This window comes from Cricetulus griseus, chromosome 5 (genome assembly GCF_003668045.3).
Source record: "Cricetulus griseus strain 17A/GY chromosome 5, alternate assembly CriGri-PICRH-1.0, whole genome shotgun sequence".
NCBI lineage: Eukaryota > Metazoa > Chordata > Mammalia > Rodentia > Cricetidae > Cricetulus > Cricetulus griseus.
In genome coordinates, this window is record NC_048598.1 from 96,480,582 (window position 1) to 96,500,590 (window position 20,009).

The following is a 20,009-nucleotide window of genomic DNA, read 5'->3' on the forward strand; positions in this document are numbered from 1 at the left end:
GGACCTCCCAGCCTGGTCCCCACCTAGGCTAGGAAGCCAGGACGCCTGAGTTGCTTACAGCAGTGGGGGCGGGGGCTGCCTGCCTCATCTGGGACGTCACCCTGTTATACTTCCTCTCTCAGCCACACAGGAAGCTGAGCAGATCAGGGGCCCTGCCCCAAGCAAGGACAGGCTCCCCCAGTCCCGGGAGCCTCAGGGGGGAAAGGGCCCAGCTGGGCCAGCCCTGCGGAGACCATGGGATCCACAGAGAAGTAAGAGCTCTCTTCCCTCCATCCTGTGCTGCAAGATTGCCAGACCTGAGATGGGGAAAAAAAAAAAAAAAAAACAAAAATACATGGTAGCTGGGGCTTGGGCAAGGGAGGGCCCAGGAGGCACAGGCACCCAACCCCAGGGGTGGACCCTCAGGGACCTGCTCAGGTCATGCGTGGTTCCTCTTCGATTTTCCTGGATCTGGATCTGTGTAACGAAAACGGGGATTTTAGGAGGGTGACACCCCAGTAAGGGCGGTGTGTTTTAGGAAGGTGATTTCCAGGAGGGGATGGGTATGAGAGGGGATGGTGGGAGACTGGGTGTCAACCTTAGTAGGAGGACCATGGGTGCCTTGTGTCCACATGACGATGAGATGCTGGAGGTGCCCATGTCAGGGTGTAACCGGATGAGAAACGGTATTGGCCTCTGAAAGCAGAGGCCCCAGCATCTTGTAGATGTGGCAGGCAGCAGGGAAGGGGATGCTATGGGGCTTGCAGTTCAGTGCTACGGCACCTTGCTCTTCTTTCTCTTTTGTGGAATGTGGACCCCACAAAAATCTTTCTCAGAAACACAAAGACAAACCTTAAAGGTGCTCAAAGACACAGGAAGAAAAGAAACAGGACACCAGGTACACACCTGAGACACTACAGTTCTACCCCACAGGTTTAAGGGACAGACACCAGAGAGAATCACAAATAACACACACACACAGTTTTTAGACCCAGACACACATCTAAGGCATGGGAATACCTCCCCTTTCTCTCTCTCTCTCTCTCTCTCTCTCTCTCTCTCTCTCTCTCTCTCTCTGTCTCTATCTCTCTCTTTGGAGACAGGGTCTCAGTATATAGCCCTAATTGACCTGGAACTCATATGTAGACCAGGCAGGCCTTGAACCCACAGAAATCTGCCCGAGGTTACAGGTATGGCCACCATGCTGGTTTCCTTTCCTTTCTCTTCTCTGCCTACCCCCCATCCTTCAGCAGCATTCTCACCCAGCTCCACCCCTCAGGGCGCCCACACCCACACGCCTAGTTACACACACACACACACACACACACACACACACACACACACACACATACGTGCAAAACAGAGAACACACACACAGTAGCACAGATGCAAGAATCTGAACACCTCCCTCTGCTAAAGACCCCTCATGCCCACAGAAGACAACCCCCTGCTGTGTTTGACTGGTTCTTCGAAGCAGGCCGCCCCCACTCCCTGGAGGAGGGTAAGCTGGGAGGGCTGGGGCTGGAAGGATGGGAGGGATAGAAGGGAGGACCTGAGGTCAGGAGGGTGGGAGCTCAGAGGCCTGCTCTCCCCACAGATCCCCCGATCTTGCGGCAATTCCCTCCAGACTTCCGGGAACAGGTATTCAGAAAGCACCCTTGTCACCCCAGAGCTGGCCCCAGGGGGGTTTAACCCTGAATCAGGAGTGTGGCCTACAGAAACCACTAATGCCTCTTCCCCTCCAGGAGGCCATGCAGATGGTGCCCAAGTTTTGTTTTCCTTTCGACATACAAAGGTATGGAAGGGACAGAGAGGTGGGGACTCCAAGGCTCTTAGGGAAACCAAGAAGGACCCTGACAACTAAAGAATTATAGGCACAGGGACCCAGAGACCCAAGAACTGAAGGACTCAGGAAAGCAGGGGGTCCCTCTGAGGGGACTCAGTACTCAGTGTGAGTATGAGTGTGTGTTCACAGGTGAGCACCTCATGTGCAGGCCACATCTCTCGTCATTCTCCAGAAGCCAGCCACCTTTTCCTTTCTTTCTTTTAAAATTTTAGTGATGTATTTTTATTTTGGGGATTTTTGAGACAGGGTCTCTCTACATAGCCCTGGCTGTTTTGGAACTCACTATGAGACCAAGCTGCCTGCCTCAGACTCTGGAATTAAAGGCTTATGCCACCACCACATGGCCACAGCTCTCTTTCTTTATGTAAGTCATCTCACCAGCCCCACACTGGTTTGGTTTGATTTTATGTTTTAGATTTCTTTGCTGTGTGCAGATGTTTTGGCCTGCATGAGTGTCTGTGCACCACATGCCAGCCTGGTGCCTAGAGAGGTCAAAAGAGGACATCAGATCCCCCTAGAACTGGAATTAGTCATCGTGAGCTGTCATATGAGTCTGGGTACCAAACTGTGATAGTGGCCAGTATTCTAACCACTGTGCCGTCTCTCCAGTCCCTATGCACACATTCACCTTGATTTTTTGAGACAGGGTCTCTCACTGGCTTGGAAGTCTTCAAGGAAGCTTTCTGGGCTAGCCATCAGGGCCTCAGGGCTTCCATGATTTCACCTCCCTGGCTCTGGATTATAAGAGTTCACCAGTATACCAGATTTAATTTTATTCTGTTCTATTTATTATTACTGCTGGCGTATGATGGGGGGAAGGTTGCCTGTGCCACAGGAGTCCAAAGTCAGAGGATAACTCTGTGGAGTTGGTTATCTCCTTCTACCATGTGGGTCTCTAGAGATCAAACTCTCACCGTCAGGTTTGCCTAGCAAGCACCTTCTCTTGATAAGCCACCTCCCTGACCTCCAGATTTTCTTTCTTTTCAATGGTGGGTGTAGGAGCTAGAACTCAGGTCCTCAGTCTTACAGGGCACACAGCTTAGTGATGGAGCTACAAGATTGGCCTCCAGGATTCAGAGTCTCTGACTCAAGGAGCCCCACAAAATACTGAGCTCAGACACCACGTGAACAAAGAAACCATGTATTTACCGGCCATCTGTGGTGTCTTAGAAGAGGGGCCCGGCAAGGAAGTCAGGCAAGAAATGCTCAGTCTCCACCAGTGCCTTTCCCCCTCCAGGGAGCCACCCAGCCCCGCTGTCCAGCATTTCACCTTCGCCCTCACTGACCTGGTGGGCAACCGTAGATTCGGCTTCTGCCGCCTCCGAGCTGGTGCATGGAGTTGCCTCTGTATCCTCAGGTGGGTGACACTGGGGACCTGAAACCAAGTAGGGACAGATGGGAACCAACACTAGGCCTCATGGTGAACACAGAAACCCGTGACTGATAAAAGTGTAGGGACTGCAGAGTGTCCAGCCCAAACAGGACATGTGTATCACTGCCCTCCACACAAGGCCGAGGGACCATTTCAGACGTGGGACTGGAGAGACCATAAGAGGCAAAAGCTAAAAGGACCAGAGGGAAACTCTCTCAAGGACATGACAGAACCCATGCTTATGAATGTACAGAGACACAAGACCGGCATGCCATCATGCCAGCCCAAATCACAGCATGGTTGGGGGCAGCTCATGAAGTTGCCATTTGGTAGGGAGCATTTATTCTCTTAGGAGGCTTGCTCCTTGGTAGGCTCCATGGCCCTACACCCAAGTACTTACAGATAACACTAAGTGGATTCAGTGCGGGGGGGGGGGTGTCTTGGGTTTGAAGACAGGGTCTTACTATGTAGCCCTGGCTGACCTGGAACTCATTATGTAGAGCAGGCTGGCCTCGATCTCCCAGAGATCTGCCTGCCTCTAACTCCTGAGAGCTGGTGGGCTCAATAGGTTTTAAAAACAACATTGCTTGAAATTGAAAGAGGAAAATGGGGGTGGGGATGAAGGGGTGGGTATGAGGATGGATTTAATCAAGATACATAGTATGCATACATCAAATTCTCAAACAATACATTTGTAAAATTACCGAGTCTTTGGGGGGCACTTTCTAAACCCTGACCCCTCCCCACCTTCTCTCTCCAGCCACCTTCCCTGGTTTGAAGTGTTCTACAAGATCCTCAATACTGTGGGGGACCTCCTAGCCCAGAACCAAGTGAGAGCAGCTTACCCCTCAGTCCCCACCCCAGCCCTTCCATCAGTCACCTCACCCTAGCTGAGGCTGTTCTGAGGATCCCACAGCCTGAGTAGAGACCCTCAGAATCCCAAACCGACCCTCCAGGGCAAACCCCTCCTGCATCCCTCAGGTCTCAGAGGTTGAAGAACTCCTGCAAAATTTGCAGCAACACCCTCTCCCTGGACCAGAATTTTCAGGGGAACCAGAGATGGTGAGTAGCTCAGGTCTTTGACTCTGGCTTGTTGGCCTTGGAGCCTGCAAGCCGGGGACACTCCACAGTTATTTCTTCTCCCAGGGCAGCAGCTTGGCCGTGTGGAGCAAGTGTGGGATTCTGCCTCCTACCCTAGGGAATAGCAAGCTGGTGAGTCGAGCTTCCACCCCCACCCCCGGAGGTGAGGCCACCATCACCAGTGCAGACTGTTTGAATGAATCTTCTCCCCATGTCCCAACTAGCTTTCTTGTTTTGTGGCCCCGGATTCTGCCGGCCTGCCGTCTATCCCTGAGAATGTGAGTAAGGAGGACGTGGTGTGAAGGACAAAAGGTGGGGGCGGTGAATCTTAGCTATTCGCCCCACGCCCAGCCGCCCAGCCGCTGTGCCTCTCTGTCCCCCAGAGGAACCTCACGGAGCTGGTGGTCGCTGTGACGGATGAGAATATTGTGGGACTCTTTGCAGCGCTGCTGGCTGAGAGGAGGGTGTTGCTCACGGCCAGCAAGCTCAGCACGGTGAGGCGAGACCTCCTCCCCTATGGAACCCTAGGGCTGAGTCCTAAACTTCTTTCAGTCAGCCCCACCCCTGTGGGGACAATCTGAGGAGGATGCATAGTGGCTCCTCCTCATTGGTACCACGGTTTAGTACAGGCACAACCACTGAGGACCAGACCTAGCCTACCTCCGCCCCCGACTCCTACCCCGAAGATGGGGTCCCAGCTCAATGGGTAGAGAGCTCTCGCCTAACAAGGATGAGGCCCTGGGTTCCATTCCCAGGTCTAGCAGGCATGGCGCTAATGCACCTGTAATCCCAGCACCATGAGCCTGAGGTAGAAAGATCAGAAGTTCAAGATCACCCTGAAACACCTAGTTTGAGACTAGCCTGATACGTGAGACCCAGGTCTCAATAAATAGATAGATAGGAAGGTAGGTAGATAGATAGGTAGGTAGGTAGGTAGGTAGGTAGATAGATAGATAGATAGATAGATAGATAGATAGATAGATAGATAGATGAAATATTTTTTCAGAGAGCAAAGGTGCCTACAACCACGTCTTGAGGACCTAGTTCAATACCCGGGGCACACATGGTGGAAAGAAAGACCCAATCAGATTCCAATGTACACAAGTGTGTGTGTGTGTGTGTGTGTGTGTGTGTGTGTGTGTGTGTGCACGCACATACACAATCACTCAAAAATAATTTTATTTTTATTTCCTTGTTTTCCTTTGATGTTTTACAATATTTTAAAGATTTTTTAAGCCAGGTGGTGGTGGTGCACACCTTTAATCCCAGCACTTGGGTGGCAGGCGGATCTCTGTGAGTTCGAGACCAGCCTGGTTTACAAGAGCGATTGCCAGGACAGGCTCCAAAGCCACAGAGAAACCTGTCTCAAAACAAAACAAAACAAACAAGCAAACAAACAAAAACAATAAGTAAATAGACAAATAAATAAAAGTGCTGGAGCTGTAGTTTTTTGTTTTGTTTTGTTTTTTTAAATGTGCATGTCTGCTTGTGGGGTGCTGGAAGAGGCCGGAAGGAGACTCCCTGGAGCTGGAGTTAGAGGCAATTGTGAACAACCTCGTGGTTGTGGAAAAATGGTTCCTGTGTGGAGTAGCCAGTGCTTTAACCTGCACTGAGCCGCCTCTCCTGCCCCTCGAGTGTGTTTCTGTGTGTTTTTTATTTTGCTTGTGTTTTTAAGACAGGGTCTCACTGTGTAGCTCTGGCTGTCCTGGAAGGCTCTCTGTAGACAGGCTGGTCTCAAACTCACAGAGATCCGCCTGCCTCTGCCTCCCGAGTGCTGGGATTAAAGGCGTGTACCACTACAGCCTAGCTGGTTTTGGGGTTTATGGTTTTTATGGTTTTGTTTTTGTTTTTGTTTTTGTTTTTATGGCTCTGCAGTTGAGACTCAGAGCTTTGCAGAAGCTGTGTAAATTCTGGTTACCGGGCCATATCTTCAATTCTGGGTTTGCTTTTGAGGACTTGTTTGTTTTATTGTTGGCTTTGTGAAATAATTACATCTTACCGATTTTGCTTGTGAGGGACCTGTGTTCCACAGCCTGAGTGTGGAGGTCAAAAGACAACCTGTAGGAGCTGGTTCTTTCCTTACACCATATGGGGCCCTGGGAATTAAACTAAAGTCATCAGACTTGGACACGGGATTCTTTATTCTCTGAGCCATCGTGCCTACCCTGTTTTGTTGGGGGGTTGTTTGTTTGTTTGTTTTATTTTGTTTTTGAGACAGTCCCATTCCAGTCACACTGACCTGGAACTTGCTCCGTAGCTGAGCCTGCTCTCAGACTTACAGCTGTCTCTACCTCCTAAGTGTCGGGATTACAAAACCACCACATGAAACTCAAGTTGTTTTTTATCTGAGCACATGGAGCTATAACTGGCCAAAATCTTGGTCTCCACTTCCTTCATAAGGGGGTGTGAGTTCCAGCCAACTCCGCAGTAATGGATGGAGGCGACAGGCCAGATCAGGGAGGCCTAAGCGCCCATTTCAGTGATCCAGGTCTAAGACCTGATTCCACCATCTCCTTCCTTCTCACCCCAGCTGACAGCCTGCGTTCATGCCTCCTGTGCTTTGCTCTACCCCATGCGCTGGGAACACGTCTTGATCCCCACGCTGCCCCCGCACCTCCTGGACTACTGCTGGTGAGATTGGTGAGGGAAGAGGAAGGGTAGGCGGAGGGAGAGCCTGGAGCGTTGCTAACCTTTCATCTTACCACTTGGGAGACAGAGGTTAGAGGATCTCTTTGTGTTCCAGGCCAGCCTGGTCTACAGTGAGATCCTATCACAAAAAGCTAACAGAAGAAAATAAAGAGTTCCAGGTTAGCCTGGGCTACATAAGGCAAGCATAGGTGAAAGGCTTAGGGGTTTAAGGCATGCACCTCCCTCTCTCGTCCTCTCCACAGCGCGCCCATGCCCTACCTCATCGGAGTCCACGCCAGTCTAGCTGAGGTGAACACTCCCAGCACCCATGGGGCTGGGGAGGGATTCCCTCCTCTCCCTCCAGTTCCGCAGAGCCCCTGCTCTATGTGGGGCTCCGATTGGCAGCCTGCGTTTGTCTCCTGCAGAGAGTTCGAGAGAAAGCACTGGAAGATGTTGTGGTGTTGAACGCCGACTCTAACACACTGGAGACGCCCTTTGACGACGTGCAAGCGCTGCCCCCAGACATAGTCAGTGCCACAGCCTCCCACCCCCTGCTCCTCAAGGTGGAGCCTCCATCTCTGCCGATCTCAGGGTTTCTCCTGTGTTACCAGGTATCCCTGTTGAGGCTTCGGCTACGGAAGGTGGCGCTGAGTCCTGGGGAAGGAGTGTCCCGTCTCTTCCTCAAGGCCCAGGCCCTGCTCTTTGGAGGGTACCGTGACGCGATTGTCTGCATCCCGGTGAGCTAGTGGAGAGGGGAGATGCCATGGGACAGGCCTCTTGAGGGACCCTGGGAAAGTCACAACCTTAAGAACACCTAGTGGTTTACCATCTCAGGTAGCATAGACTGGACTTAATACATACACATAAACTCAATGTGTAGCCCAGGATGACCTTGAACCCCTGAACCTCCTGATTTTTTTTTTTTTCTTGAGACAGGGTCTCTTGTAGCCCAGGCTGTCCTGGAGCTCAATTTGCAACCCAGCAGCAATCCCCTTGCCTCAGCCTCCCACCTACGCATTATTTAATGCTGATAGCCACATTACAGATGAGGATGAAGGGTCTCATGAGGCTCCTGCATGGGGCCAGGTACACAGTAGGCGCCCAGTCAGTGCTTGTTAGGTATGTTATGAGGTTATGGTGAGAGACGGAAGAACCACAGGGAGCTCTGGAAGGAATCTTTCTCCCAGGGTCAGCCGGTGACCTTCAGTGAGGAAGCTTTCTTGGCTCAGAAGCCGGGGTCGCCGCTACAGACCTTCCACAAGAGGGCGGTGCACCTGCAGCTGTTCAAGCAGGTAAGCGCTAGACCAGGGACCGGCTGCGCGTCCCTGAAGGCGGGGCCCAGAGGGGCAAGGATGGGCAGCTTCTCCCTGAAGGCGGGGCTTAGGGGGAGAGGGTGGGCTGCTGACCCTTAGGGGCGGGGCCTAGGGGGCCGGTGAGGACAGGCAGGTGGTCCCTGGAGGCGGGGCCTAAGATGAGGCTAAGGATGGGCAGCTTCTCCCTGAAGGCGGGGCTTAGGGGGAGGGGCAAGGATGGGCAGCTTCTCCCTGAAGGCGGGGCTTAGGGGGAGAGGGTGGGCTGCTGATCCTTAGGGGCGGGGCCTAGGGGGCCGGTGAGGACAGGCAGGTGGTCCCTGGAGACTGGGCCTAAGATGAAGCTAAGGATGGGCTGCGGGTCCCTGAGAGACACGCCTAAGGTGAGGAATAAGGATGGATTGCAGGGAGAGGCGGAGCCTAGGGGACAGGGCGAGAATGGACTTGAGGACAGATCTTCAGGACAGAACTTCAGCGGCGAGGTTGGACGCCTAGTTCGTAGGATTCCTAATGCCTGGTGCCTTGGAAGGGACCTGGCAGGGCTGGCTGCCTCCTACATCTTGAGGGAGCAACAGATGCTTTCTGGTGCTTGCATCTGAACCTCTGTCACTCCATCCCAAGTTCATAGAAACCCGACTGGAGAAACTCAATGCTGGGGAAGGTTTCTCAGATCAGTTCGAGCAAGAGATCGTTGCCTGCTGTGGGGCTTCCTCAGGTGAGCCCCAGGCCTCTCACCCCATCAGTTCCCCAAGCTTAGGCAAGCCTTAGTCATCACAACTTTCTGCCTTTCTCCAGGCGCCCTTCGATCCTACCAGCTCTGGGTTGATGGTCTTAAGGTAGTAAAAGCGATCCCTGTTCCTTTTTCACAACTTCATCACCTCATCTCTCACCCACAGCCCCCCCCCCAGGGGCTTGGTTAAGCTCCCGGGTGGAGGCACAGGGGGGCGGGGTCTGCCCAGCAGAAGACAATCTGAGGTGGGAAGTAGACTGTGGGGTCCAGCCCTGGTGACCTCAGGGGCCCGAGTTTCTCCCCTTTGGTGTTTTCTCTCCCACCTACAGAAAGGTGGCGATGCCCTCCTGCATTCAATGAAAGCCAAAACCCGACCAGCTGTCAGAAACATGTACCGATCGGTGAGACTGGGCTGGCTTATGTTGGCTGGGGTGGCCACCGGGAAAGGACAGATGGAGTCTCTGTGTTGTATGTGTATGTGTGCACATGTGTGCCTGTGTAAATAGAAGCCAGAGGTCAGCATTCTCGTGTACTATCCACTGTGGGGTTTGTTTTTGAGAGAAGGTCTCACTATGTGGCCCTGGCTGGCTTTGAACTTACAGCGATCCTCCTGCCTCTGCCTCCTGAATACTGGAATTTGGTATGCCCCACCACACCCAGTAACTTGTGGGGGGTTGGGGGGAGTACATTTATTTGGGTTATTTGTTTGTGCCATGATGCATGTCTGGAGGTCAGAGGACAACTTGCAGAAGTTGGTGGTGTTAACCCAGCAGGGATGGTACACACCTTTAATCCCAGCACTGGGCAGGCAGAAGCAGGCTGATCTCTGTGAAGAGGTTCAAGGCCAGCCTGGTCTACGGAGTGAGTTCCAGGACAGCCTGGGCTACACAGAGAAACTCTGACTCAAAAAACCAAAACAAAACAAAACAGTTGGTTGTATCCTTCCACCGTGTGGGTCCCAAACATGGGAATCAAACTCAAGTTGTCAGGCTTAGCAAAACCACCTCACCACTGCTCATTTCAACATCCTTCCCTTGTTTGCTGAAACAGGAACCCAGAGCTGACTAGCTTAGCCTGGCTGGCCAGTGCTCCAGCGACCTTCCCTTCTCTCTCCCCAGTCCTAGCATTACAGGCACGCACCACCACACCCAGCTTTTTCTGTGGAAGAAAAGAATTTAACTGACTGAGGCTGCTCTCCAGCCCGACAGAGATGTTCTGACGACTGGACACTTTGATCAAAACAGGCATTAAATATGCACTTAAGCCAGGAGGTGGTGCACTGGGGAGGTAGAGGCAGGTGGATCTCTGTGAGTTCAAGGACATCCTGGTCTACAGATCTAGTTCCAGGGCTACACAGAGAAATCCTGTCTCAAAAAAACCAAAACCAAAGAAAACAAAAAGCACTTAAAAGAATTAACAAATTTTCTTATGCTTGGTTTTCATTTGCCATTTTTTTCTTTTTAGTGTGTGTGTGTGTGTGTGTGTGTGTGTGTGTGTGTGTGTGTGTATGTGTTGTGTTGTGTTGGTGGGTGTGCCTATTGGCCTGCTTGTACATACACTGTGTGTGCAGTACCTGTGGAAGCCTGAAGAAGGTATTGGATGCCCTGGAGATCCAACTGTTTCAGGCAGTTGTGAGCCACCTGATGTGGGTGCTTAGACTTGAACCTGAGTTTTCTATAAGAACAGCAAGTGTTCTCAGGTAATGAGCCATCTCTCCAGTCCCACTGTCTTAAGGTTGGGATGGGGTTTTTTGTTTGTTGGTTGGTTTTTAAGGCATAGTCTCACTTGGTAGTCCTGGCTGGCCTGGAATTCAATGTGTAGACGAGGCTGACTAATAGCTCACAGAGATTTGACTGAGTCTGCCTCCAGAGTTCTGGGATTAAAGGTGTGGCCACCACTCAAGGCCTGCCATGTTCATGATTGCTAGAATTTCTTCTTGCCCACTTGAATTGGGCAGCCAGACCAGGCCATAGGTAGCACACAGCTCCCACCAGTGGGAGGTAAAGACAGGAGGATCAGGAGTCAAGGCCAACCTTGATAACATAGAGAGAAAGGTTAAGGCTAGCCCAAGACACAAGATTCCTTCCTCAAAAACAAACCCTGAGTCTGAGGACAGCTCTTTGGGTTCCATCACTAGCACCATAGGAACTAGGCACAGTGGTACACGCCTGTCATCCAAGCACTAGGGTGGTAGAGACAGATGGGTTCAAAGGTCAAGATCACCCTTGGTTACATAGAGAGTGTGAAGACAAGCCAGAGCTACATGAGAAAGACAAACAAAAAGAAGAAAGCTGGGCATGGTAGTGCATGCCTTTAGTCCCAGGACTTGGGGGCAGAAGCAGGTAGATCTCTAAAAGTTGGAGGCTAGCCTGGTCTACATAGCAAGTTCCAGGGCAGCCAGGACCATTTAGTAAGAATCTGTCTCAAAAACAGGCAGGTGGAACCAGGCGTTGGTGGCGTGCACCTTTAATCCCAGCACTCGGGAGGCAGAGGCAGGTGAATCTCTGTGAGTTCGAGACCAGCCTGATCTACAAGAGCTAGTTCCAGGACAGCCTCCAAAGCCACAGAAACTCTGTCTCAAAAAAAAAAAAAAAAAAAAGGCAGATGGTGGCAGCATGCGCCTTTAATTCCAGCATCTGGGAGACAGAGACAGGCAGATCTCTGAGTTTGAGGCCAACCTAACCTAATCTACAAAGTGAGTTCCAGGACAGTCAGGGGTACACAGAGAAACCCTGTCTCAAAATAAATAAATAAGCCGGGCGTTGGTGGTGCACACCTTTGATCCCAGCACTCGGGAGTCAGAGGCAGGCAGATCTCTGTGAATTTGAGGCCAGCCTGGTCTACATAGTGAGTTCCAGGACAGCCTCCAAAACAATACAGAGAAACCCTGTCTCCAAAAACTAAAATAAATAAATAAATAAATAGAAATTTTCTTATAATAAAATTTAGGGCTGGCAAGATGGCTCTTGCCGTCAAATTTGACAACCTCCATTTGATCCCTAGAATCCATATAACAGAGAACTGACAACCCCAAGTTGTACTCTGCCCTCCATACTTGTGCCCTGACTCATGTTCCCTCCCTCCCAAATAAAATACATAAATAAAAGTAAAAACACAGACACTGATAGCCACGATCATTTGACTACCTTTGTTAGTTAGCTTTCATTCTTGATTTTTTTTGGGGGGGTGGAGGGAAGGGATATATCTGGAGCTCAAAATTTCCCTCAGACTGGCTTTTACAGTTCAGACCCATTCATTTGATTTTTTTTTTCTTTTTTGGTTGATTTTAACCCTGACACATGATGGTCAAACCTTTGGTTTATGGCAGGTGACTCCCTCTAGGAATATTGTGCATTAGTCAAAGGTACAAACATAGCTTGGAAGATACAGAGATGGGATGGGTGGCAGAAAACAGCCATCCTGGCTGTGTCCCTGTGTCAGATCTAACAGTGCTGGGTCATCATCCTAGGCGAAGAGCGGCTTGAAGGGTGTGCAGAGCCTGCTTATGACTAAGGTAAGATGACCCAAGGTGAGTTCCCCACCCACAGGTAACTCAGAGGAGTGGGGATGATACCCCAGCCCACATGTGCATCCTTCCACAGGATGGAGCCTCTGGCCTACAGAGAGGGGGCTCCCTGAGAACCCCAAGCCTCACCAGCCGCTCAGATCGCCTGCAACAGCGCCTGCCTATCAGCCAACACTTTGGGCAGGTGAGAATACCCACCTTCTACCGCCACACTCCCGCACAGAATGAGGATACCCTCCCTCTCCCCCACACACACACCACAGGCCAGCATGCATTCAGACATGCACACAACACACACGCTAACACATATACACTATGGAATCTCCCCAAACCCCCCACTCATTCCCAGTGTTCAGTAAACTATTTCCCTTTGTTGAGGCCCCAGTATAGCTCAGGCTATCCTCAAACTCATTATACAGCCAAGTATGACTTTGAACTCCTGGTCCATCACACTGTTTAAATGGTGCTAGAGATCAAACCCAGGGCCCTGTGCATGTTAGGCAAGCCCTCTACCAACTGAGTTCCATTCTCTCAGCTCCTTTGGTTTGGGGGATTTGGGGTTTTTTGTTTGTTTGTTTTTAGACCAAACTCAACTCAAACTCAGAGACTCACCCAAGCCCTTGTTTTGTTTTTAGAGGAGTGTCACTATGTAGCCAGCCAGGGCTCAAACTTGCAATGATCCTCCTGCCTCAGGCTGCAGAGTGATGAGGGGACAGACTGGCAGCAACATGCCTAGCTCTGTCTTTCCAATTCAAGCTGGAAAGCCCCGGCCCGGGTTCTGCAGCTCCTCGGCCTCTCCCCATTCTTCCTCCTTTATCTTCCTCAGAACAGGCCCCTTCGCCCTAGCAGGAGACTCAAGAGGGAAGGAGGACCTTCCGAACCCCTTGGGGAGAGGTAAGAATTGAAGCAGATCAAAGATGGAGGTGCAAGGGTCATGATTGATGAGGAAGGATGCCTGCAGACCCTGGAGCAGCCCAACGAAGCCCAGGATGTCCATCCTCAATCCAGGAGCCCTGCCTTGAGCCCCGAGGAGGACACCCAGAGTCCCTGGGCAGAGGAAACTCTAGACGGCAGCTTTCTGGGGTCTGGAGAAGAACTGGATCTGTTGAGCGAGATCCTGGACAGTCTGAGCATGGAAACTAAGAGTGGTGGTAGAAGCTTGGACTGCTGTCAGCAGGGGACGTCGGAGAGCTGCTTCAGCCTGGTAGGACCCTTACTGCGGCCTCCCAACCTGTCAATCCCTTCCCCAACCTGACCTCAACCACACCCTTGTCTTGTGTGTCGTGCCCCCCCCCCAGCCTGACATCCCAGCGAGGTCACCATGGCAACTAGAAGAGGATGAACGATCCCTGGAACCACAGCCCTGGTCCCTGCCCGGGGACCTGCCATCTCTGCAAGACACCCCATCTTTAGAGGTTGCATGCTACTCCAAGGACTGTTCTCAGCCTCTCTCAGACATCTCTTCGCCGGCATCTTCAACCACTTCGGCAGACCCCAGCAGCCAAGGGGACCCCGAGCCCTCTGCTCCCACCGAGCTGAATCTTAGAATCCCACAAGGCCCTTGCTCCAGGCTCCTCTCGGTGCCCACTCAGCCCAGCCCCCCAGAGAGCCCCCAACTTCCTGCCCCCACAGAGCTCAACTCTGGCACTGTGGGGACATTACAATCCATTCGATCTCCCTCACACTCCAATTCTTCAGAGAACCGCAGAAATCAGCCTCCCCAGGTCCTGCAGGGTCAGGCTCAAGTCCAACCCAAGGAGCTGGGAGTAAGCAGCCGGCAAAGGGCCCCAGCCAGACAGCCTCGAGTTGCTGATCTCAAAAAGTGTTTTGAAAACTAAGAGCAAGGATGTGGAGGGGACCCCATCTCTCAATAAAGCTGATTTTTTTTTCTTCATAAGTTTATCTGGGGCCTTCTGTCAGCTCAGACACCTGCTTCACCCACCACCAGAAGCAAACTCTAATCATCTTTAAGGTTCATCTGAAGGTCCTTCCCCCACCCACCCATTTCCAGCCTGTTAGGACTCCCAAAAAGCCTACAATTCAAAACAAATTCATCTAAGCTGATGTTTCCACAATCTAAGAAAAAAAAAAAACTTTATTATACCTTACTATCAATTTCATATAAATATATAAAAAGTGAGCATCCCCCATCTTCCCTTGCCCTCAAAGTCAAGGTCTTTGAAGAACTTTCTTCCTTTCTATTCTTAAGCATTGGGTGAGTCTGATTGCCCAGAGAGGGTGCTGCCTTCCCCCAAGGTCACAGAGCAAGGTAGGGAAGATGGGTGACAGGGAAGTAGGGGGAGGAGCTAGATGGGCAGGCAGCCCCGCACTGGCTCCTTGGAGTCCTGGGGGGCCCGGGCCTCAGCTGCTGCGTGGGAAAACTGAAAGAAAGGACAGGAGGTTTGTTGGGCCTGTAGTCACGGTAGGAGACACAGCAGAGGCAAGATCATATGAGGTAAATGGTAAGAAGGTGAGGCCCCCCGGCCCTGGCACCCATAGCTTCATGCAGAGCCAAGCAGAGGCAGCATGCTGCATAGCCCACCAGCCGGGTGCCCCCAGGGTTCCCCATCCCAAGTCCTCCTGAGCCATCAGAGGCTGGCGTGACTCCGAGATGGCTGCTGTGGGCCAGGGTACGCCAAGGCAGTCCTGAGTGGTGGTAGCCGCGGCCTATGGCTGACACCCCAGCGTTCAGATGAGCCGCTCCTCCGGGGGCAGCTTGAGGTTGGGGGGTGGTGGAGCTCGGGCACCCACCTGCTCCTCGCTGCTCGGCCGGTAGGTGCCCTCTGTCTGGCGCTTTTCTCGAAGTTTCCGAACCAGCAGGAATAGCAACACTGCTAGGAGGATGACTCCCAGGATGGAAAAGACCACAATTATGGCTACAACGGCCTCTGAAGACTGCAGAGGGCAGAAGAGGGGACAGTGTGATCAGCTGCATGTGAGCCCTACTCTCACCCCTCCTAAGTCACCTGGCAGGGTCCTGTCTGCTTTCCGGGGTCCTCATACCTAGAAATACCTCCCCAGGACCTCTCACACTGGTACCTCTGTCCCTGTCCTCTTCACACCTACCCACTCCAGCCTACATACAAGTGCTTGGGCCTCTGGTCAGATACAATTCTCTTGTCCTCCCTTCTTTTCCTTTTCTTTGGTGTTCTCTGTTTGTTTGTTTGTTTGTTTGTTTGTTTGTTTGTTTGTTCAGAGCCTCAGGTACCCCAGGCTGGCCTTGAATTTACTATATAGATAATAACTGAGTTTCCGGCCTCTTCCTCCACAATGCCAGCACTGGGGCAACAGGCTTGTGTCACCACACCCAGCCTTTTTATGGTCTCTGGATATGATCTCATCTATACCCCAGGCTGGCCTTGAATTGTGGCAATCCTGCCTCAGCCTCATAAGTCCTGGGGTGACAAGTGTGTATCACCATTCCCACCAGGCAAGACACAGTATTCTTTGTAAAGACAGGAACTCACTGTAGCCCCCGCTAGCCTCGAATTCACTATGTAGACCAGGCTGGCCTTCAACTCAGAGCTCCACCCGTCCCTCTCTCCAGAGTGTGTGGGTCACCACATCCAGCAAGACACAATATTCTTGTACACCCTGGGATTCTTTTTGTTTGTTTATTTCTAAAGACAGAGTTTTTCTGTGTAACAGCTCTGGAATTTGCTCTGTAGACCAGACTAGCCTTGGATCTCAGAGAGATCCACCTGTATCTGCCTCCTGAGAGCTGAGATTAAAGGCGTGTGCCATCACCACCCAGCACTCTGTTTGAGATTCTAAGTGGTTCCATTGCTGTGGCTTCATGGGTAGAGTGCTTGCCTGGCATGTTTAAGAGCCTGGGTTTGACTCCCAGCACCCCATAGACCCAGCATGAGGGTGCACTCGTCAACTCAGCAATGAGGTGAAAGCAGTAGAGTAAGGAATTCAGGCTCATCTGGCTACAGAGGAAGTTGGAGGCCAGTTTGAGCTAAACCAGACCCCATTTAAAAAGGTGGGAGGGGGGGGAAATCCAGGGCTGGGGCTGGGTGTAAGCTGGCTGTAGTAATGCCCAGAATGTTTAAGCCTTAATAATAATAATGTCTCTCTACTTTACAGTGTTCAAGTCTCTCACACACCTGCTCTTTCTGCTTGTACCCTCCCAACTCACCAGGCCCCCATTGGAACCAGAGTCTGGGGGTAGAGTCACATTACTTGTGAAAAAGTCCGGTGCTGTGGAATAGAAAGAGAAAAAAATATCCATGCCAGGCTCTTCACTAGGCATCACACACACACACACACACACACACACACACACACACACACACACCACTCAGCCAGGTCTTGTATAACTCCTTCCAAGTTTCCAGTTGGAATAGAGACTGCAGGTACAGCAGCCAAGCCACCCACTCCACCCTCAGGTGTGGTATTGGTTCCTCTGGCCACCATCAGCCCAGCAGGGAATAATCTGGCCAAGGTCACCACTGTAAGCCAGACCATTAAAATAGAGGGCTTCCAGAATAGTGCCCCCACCACCACGACTATCACTCTGGCCCAGGGCTCTTAAGGACTTGGGCGGGGCTCAACCTTTCCCTGGAGTGTGTGACTCACAAGGCCCCCCCACCCCCAGGCTCCCGAAACTGGAACCAGAGAGACAGAGGGAAGGTCTGGCTGAGTCCACACCTACAAGGGCCAGCCCTGTCAGCTGGGCCTTCTGGCCTCCTCCAGGTCCCCCGGCTGCTTAAGACTCTCAGCTATGCAGACTCAGGTGCCCTGGCTCTGCTCCCCTCCTCCACCTCTGGGCTCTGCCCAACAAACCCCAGCTCCCAAATTCCACAAGACTTAAGGACTCAGGAATCCTGGGCTGCGTGTGCGAGGTCTGCTTGATGGTAGAGCGCTTGCCTAGCATACACGAGAACCTGGGTTCGAGCCCCAGCAACGAAAGAAAGAAAGAAAGAAAGAGAGAGAAGGAAAAGAAAAGTTCGGAGGTGGACTAAACTAACTTGTAGTTCAGCCCTGACGCTTTTGAACTGGGTCCCAAACACATTCCAAGCCCATTCCTCAGATCTTTTACCCTCTCTGGTTCGCAAATGCCAGATCCTTATGAGCTCTACCCGGGAACCCTACTCTCACCCCAGCGCAGCCGGGGACGGTACCTACTTGTTTGGCTCCAGCCGGCGGGCAGCATCGGCAGACCAAATGCCAAGAGCAGCTGCCGCAGGCCTGGGGTCGCCATGAGCTTGGGCGACGATTGGTGGCGCCAAGGGCAGGACTTCCCCGGGCTTCAATTCCTACCGCATCTTGGGGTCGAAGACGGCACCTGCGACCCGGGACCTGAGGACCAGACCAAAGGAGAGGCCGCAGCGTGGAGTTGAGGGCTGGACCCAGCTGGGCTCAGGCCCCAGCGACAGGCGACCAAGCTTGGAGTGCGCTCCCCGCCCTCGGCGCCAAGGGTCAGAGATTAAAGATTAACTCTCGGGCGGCGTTCCTGAGCTGGGGAAAGGGAAGCAGGAGGTAGGGACAGGACAGGCTGTGCGCCCTGTCTCCCTACCTGGCCCAGGCGTCTGAGAGGGACTTGGCGCAGGTTCCCAATCCCAGGTCCCCGGCTGGAACCCCGAGTCTCTGTCCTTCACCCCGTCGCTCCGGATCCCACCCGCCCCGCCCGCTCACGTGACCCGGAAAGTTTAGTCACCCACCTAGGCAGGGAGCGCACTTCCGGCTTGTGCACCTGAGCCCGGCTGAGAGGGGCGGGGCCGAGGGGCGGGGCCGAGCCGCCGGAGCACCTGTAACGGGAACCCCATTGCGACAGGGCGCATCGCGAAAGGCGGAAGCGAGCAGGTGTAAGGACCGCACGCAGGGTTCCTCGGTAGCGCTGGTGTGCAGACGCAGAGGGAGTGGCGACACCCCAGAAAGATACACACCTGTAAGGGGCGGGCTCATCTGAAGTCAGGCCTGGTGATGCTAACCTGTATCCTAGGTATTTCGGAGACGAAGGCAGTAGGATCCCGAGTTCAAGGCCAGCCTGAGCAAATCTGTGAAACCCTACTTCAAAATAAAAAAGTAAAAGAGGGCTGGGCCGTGGCTCAGGGCCAGAACTCATGCCTGGAGTCACCTAAAGAAGATCAGAGGACGTGGCTCAGGGATAGAGTCCCTACCTAGAAAGCCATAGTGACGTGGCTGGATCGCACCTGACTCAGTCATGAATTCCTCCCTAGCATGCATGAGACCCTGGGTTGATCTTTAGCCCCAGAATCAATCAACCAACCAACCTGTATGGGACCAGTTCTATAGAAAGATACATGGGGGCCTGTATGCATAATGTATGTATAATGTATAAACACCTGCTTATGCGGTAAAATGACACCTGGACAAAGAGCACCTGTGCAGAACTTCGCTCTCGAAGGCCTTACATCCACACTGAAGGACCTCTGAAGAGGGGGCTCCACAAACTGGCTTATTGTGTATGAGGTCCACCTGTCAGGGAAGTGGCGGACAAAGTAACCTATGTCCCCATGACATGTACAAAGAAACACCCGTGCGTGGAAGCATCTGGTAGAGGTGGGGGTTGTGTGGGACTCTCACCTGCTCACCACACATGTATGGGCACAGCCTGGGCGGGAACCACATAACCTCTGGTTGTATCTTTGGGTAAAAGGTAGTCATGAACCGGATACGATTACATCCCAGCAATTTGGAATCCGAAGCAGGAGAACTGCTGCACGCTCGAGACCAAATAGACCTTGGCTCAAAACAACAACAGCAAATGGTCATAGACAGGACTGAAACTGGGGTCCACTGGCTAGAGTGCTCCTCCAGTGCGTAGCAAGGCGACATAGTGACTTCCAGGGCTCCAAAGCGAGACCGTGTCTGGAAAATAAAAACAAAAACAAAACAAACAAAAAACCCTGAGAATAAATAAAGGAGGCTTGCTCTGGCCCTAAGTGGGAATCCCGGCTGGGAATTTTAACCTCTTGCTTCCTCGTCTGCAGCGTGGGAAAAACTAGTGCCACCTGCCTACCTCACAGGGTTTAGTCAGGAACGGTGCAGGGCAGAGAGAGTGGAAGGCTGGCATGCGCAGCGCACTCAACGCTAACATTTATTACTCGCGGTTTAGCGGGCGCCCCTCCCCCTGACGGTGAGACGAGAAATTGCACCCGAAACTTGTGGGAGGGACTTCAGCAGGTGCAACCACTGTCCCCAGCTGAGGCCCCGCCTCCAGAGCCCGGCCACCTCCCGATCTTTATCCTCAGCGGAGTCGGAGACTCCAGCCTCGGACTCCCTTCCCAGGCGGATCTGCCTAGAGCAGCCCTCTGAGAGTCTGGATGGGGGCGAGGCCCCTTTAAGAACGCCTGGCGGGCTGCGGGCTGCGGGCTGCGGGGTTGGAGGCCGCAGCGGGTCAACCGGGAAGCCCCGCCTACGTGGAGCGGCCGGGCGCAGCTCAGGCGTCTCTGACCAATAGGGATTTGACTTTGCTGCCGCGCCGCGCGTTGACCTTGCGTTTCTCTTTTTGAATGTCACCGAGAAAAGGAGGCGCGCGGGCGGGATGAAGTGTTGGGGAGGGCGCTTTC

General features: G+C 52.6%; 2 protein-coding genes across 3 annotated transcripts; one reads left to right on the forward strand and one right to left on the reverse strand.

Annotated features, from left to right (window-relative positions):
- The first annotated feature begins 592 nt into the window (after positions 1-592).
- On the forward strand, positions 593-14,341 carry Dennd1c (DENN domain containing 1C). Its single transcript, XM_035445849.1, has 22 exons — positions 593-639; positions 1,416-1,480; positions 1,577-1,620; positions 1,725-1,774; positions 3,063-3,182; positions 3,958-4,027; positions 4,179-4,259; positions 4,344-4,409; positions 4,502-4,555; positions 4,661-4,771; positions 6,808-6,908; positions 7,169-7,214; positions 7,331-7,642; positions 8,093-8,197; positions 8,837-8,930; positions 9,011-9,051; positions 9,275-9,346; positions 12,415-12,459; positions 12,548-12,655; positions 13,298-13,365; positions 13,480-13,675; positions 13,770-14,341. Exons 1-22 carry the CDS (start codon positions 593-595, stop codon positions 14,307-14,309), a joined length of 2,436 nt encoding a protein of 811 aa, XP_035301740.1. The 3' UTR covers positions 14,310-14,341.
- A 240-nt stretch (positions 14,342-14,581) lies between these two features.
- On the reverse strand, positions 14,582-19,821 carry Crb3 (crumbs cell polarity complex component 3). 2 transcript variants are annotated; one of them, XM_035445455.1, is made up of 7 exons: positions 19,460-19,821; positions 19,024-19,308; positions 18,138-18,915; positions 17,602-17,775; positions 16,613-16,674; positions 15,223-15,366; positions 14,582-14,852 (listed from the first exon to the last, which is right to left on the reverse strand). In XM_035445455.1, the coding sequence occupies exons 4-7, from the start codon at positions 17,675-17,677 to the stop codon at positions 14,778-14,780; spliced, it is 357 nt and encodes a 118-aa protein (XP_035301346.1). In that variant the 5' UTR covers positions 17,678-17,775; positions 18,138-18,915; positions 19,024-19,308; positions 19,460-19,821; the 3' UTR covers positions 14,582-14,777. The 2 variants fall into 2 exon arrangements, with proteins under 2 accessions (XP_035301346.1, XP_035301347.1); XM_035445456.1 differs by lacking the exons at positions 18,138-18,915; positions 19,024-19,308; positions 19,460-19,821 and having other exon boundaries at positions 17,602-18,074.
- Between the last annotated feature and the right edge of the window lie 188 nt (positions 19,822-20,009).

Excerpts from the sequence above, each read along its gene's own strand:
- Dennd1c (XM_035445849.1), top strand. The coding sequence starts at position 593 with ATGGGTGCCTTGTGTCCACATGACGATGAGATGCTGGAGGTGCCCAT. Across the intron at positions 1,775-3,062 it reads TTTCCTTTCGACATACAAAG|GGAGCCACCCAGCCCCGCTG; the intron begins GTATGGAAGGGA and ends TTCCCCCTCCAG. Across the intron at positions 9,052-9,274 it reads TCTGGGTTGATGGTCTTAAG|AAAGGTGGCGATGCCCTCCT; the intron begins GTAGTAAAAGCG and ends TCCCACCTACAG.
- Crb3 (XM_035445455.1), bottom strand. The coding sequence starts at position 17,677 with ATGGCGACCCCAGGCCTGCGGCAGCTGCTCTTGGCATTTGGTCTGCCG. Across the intron at positions 16,675-17,601 it reads CGCCGGCTGGAGCCAAACAA|CACCGGACTTTTTCACAAGT; the intron begins GTAGGTACCGTC and ends TCTATTCCACAG. Across the intron at positions 14,853-15,222 it reads GGCCGAGCAGCGAGGAGCAG|TTTTCCCACGCAGCAGCTGA; the intron begins GTGGGTGCCCGA and ends CCTTTCTTTCAG.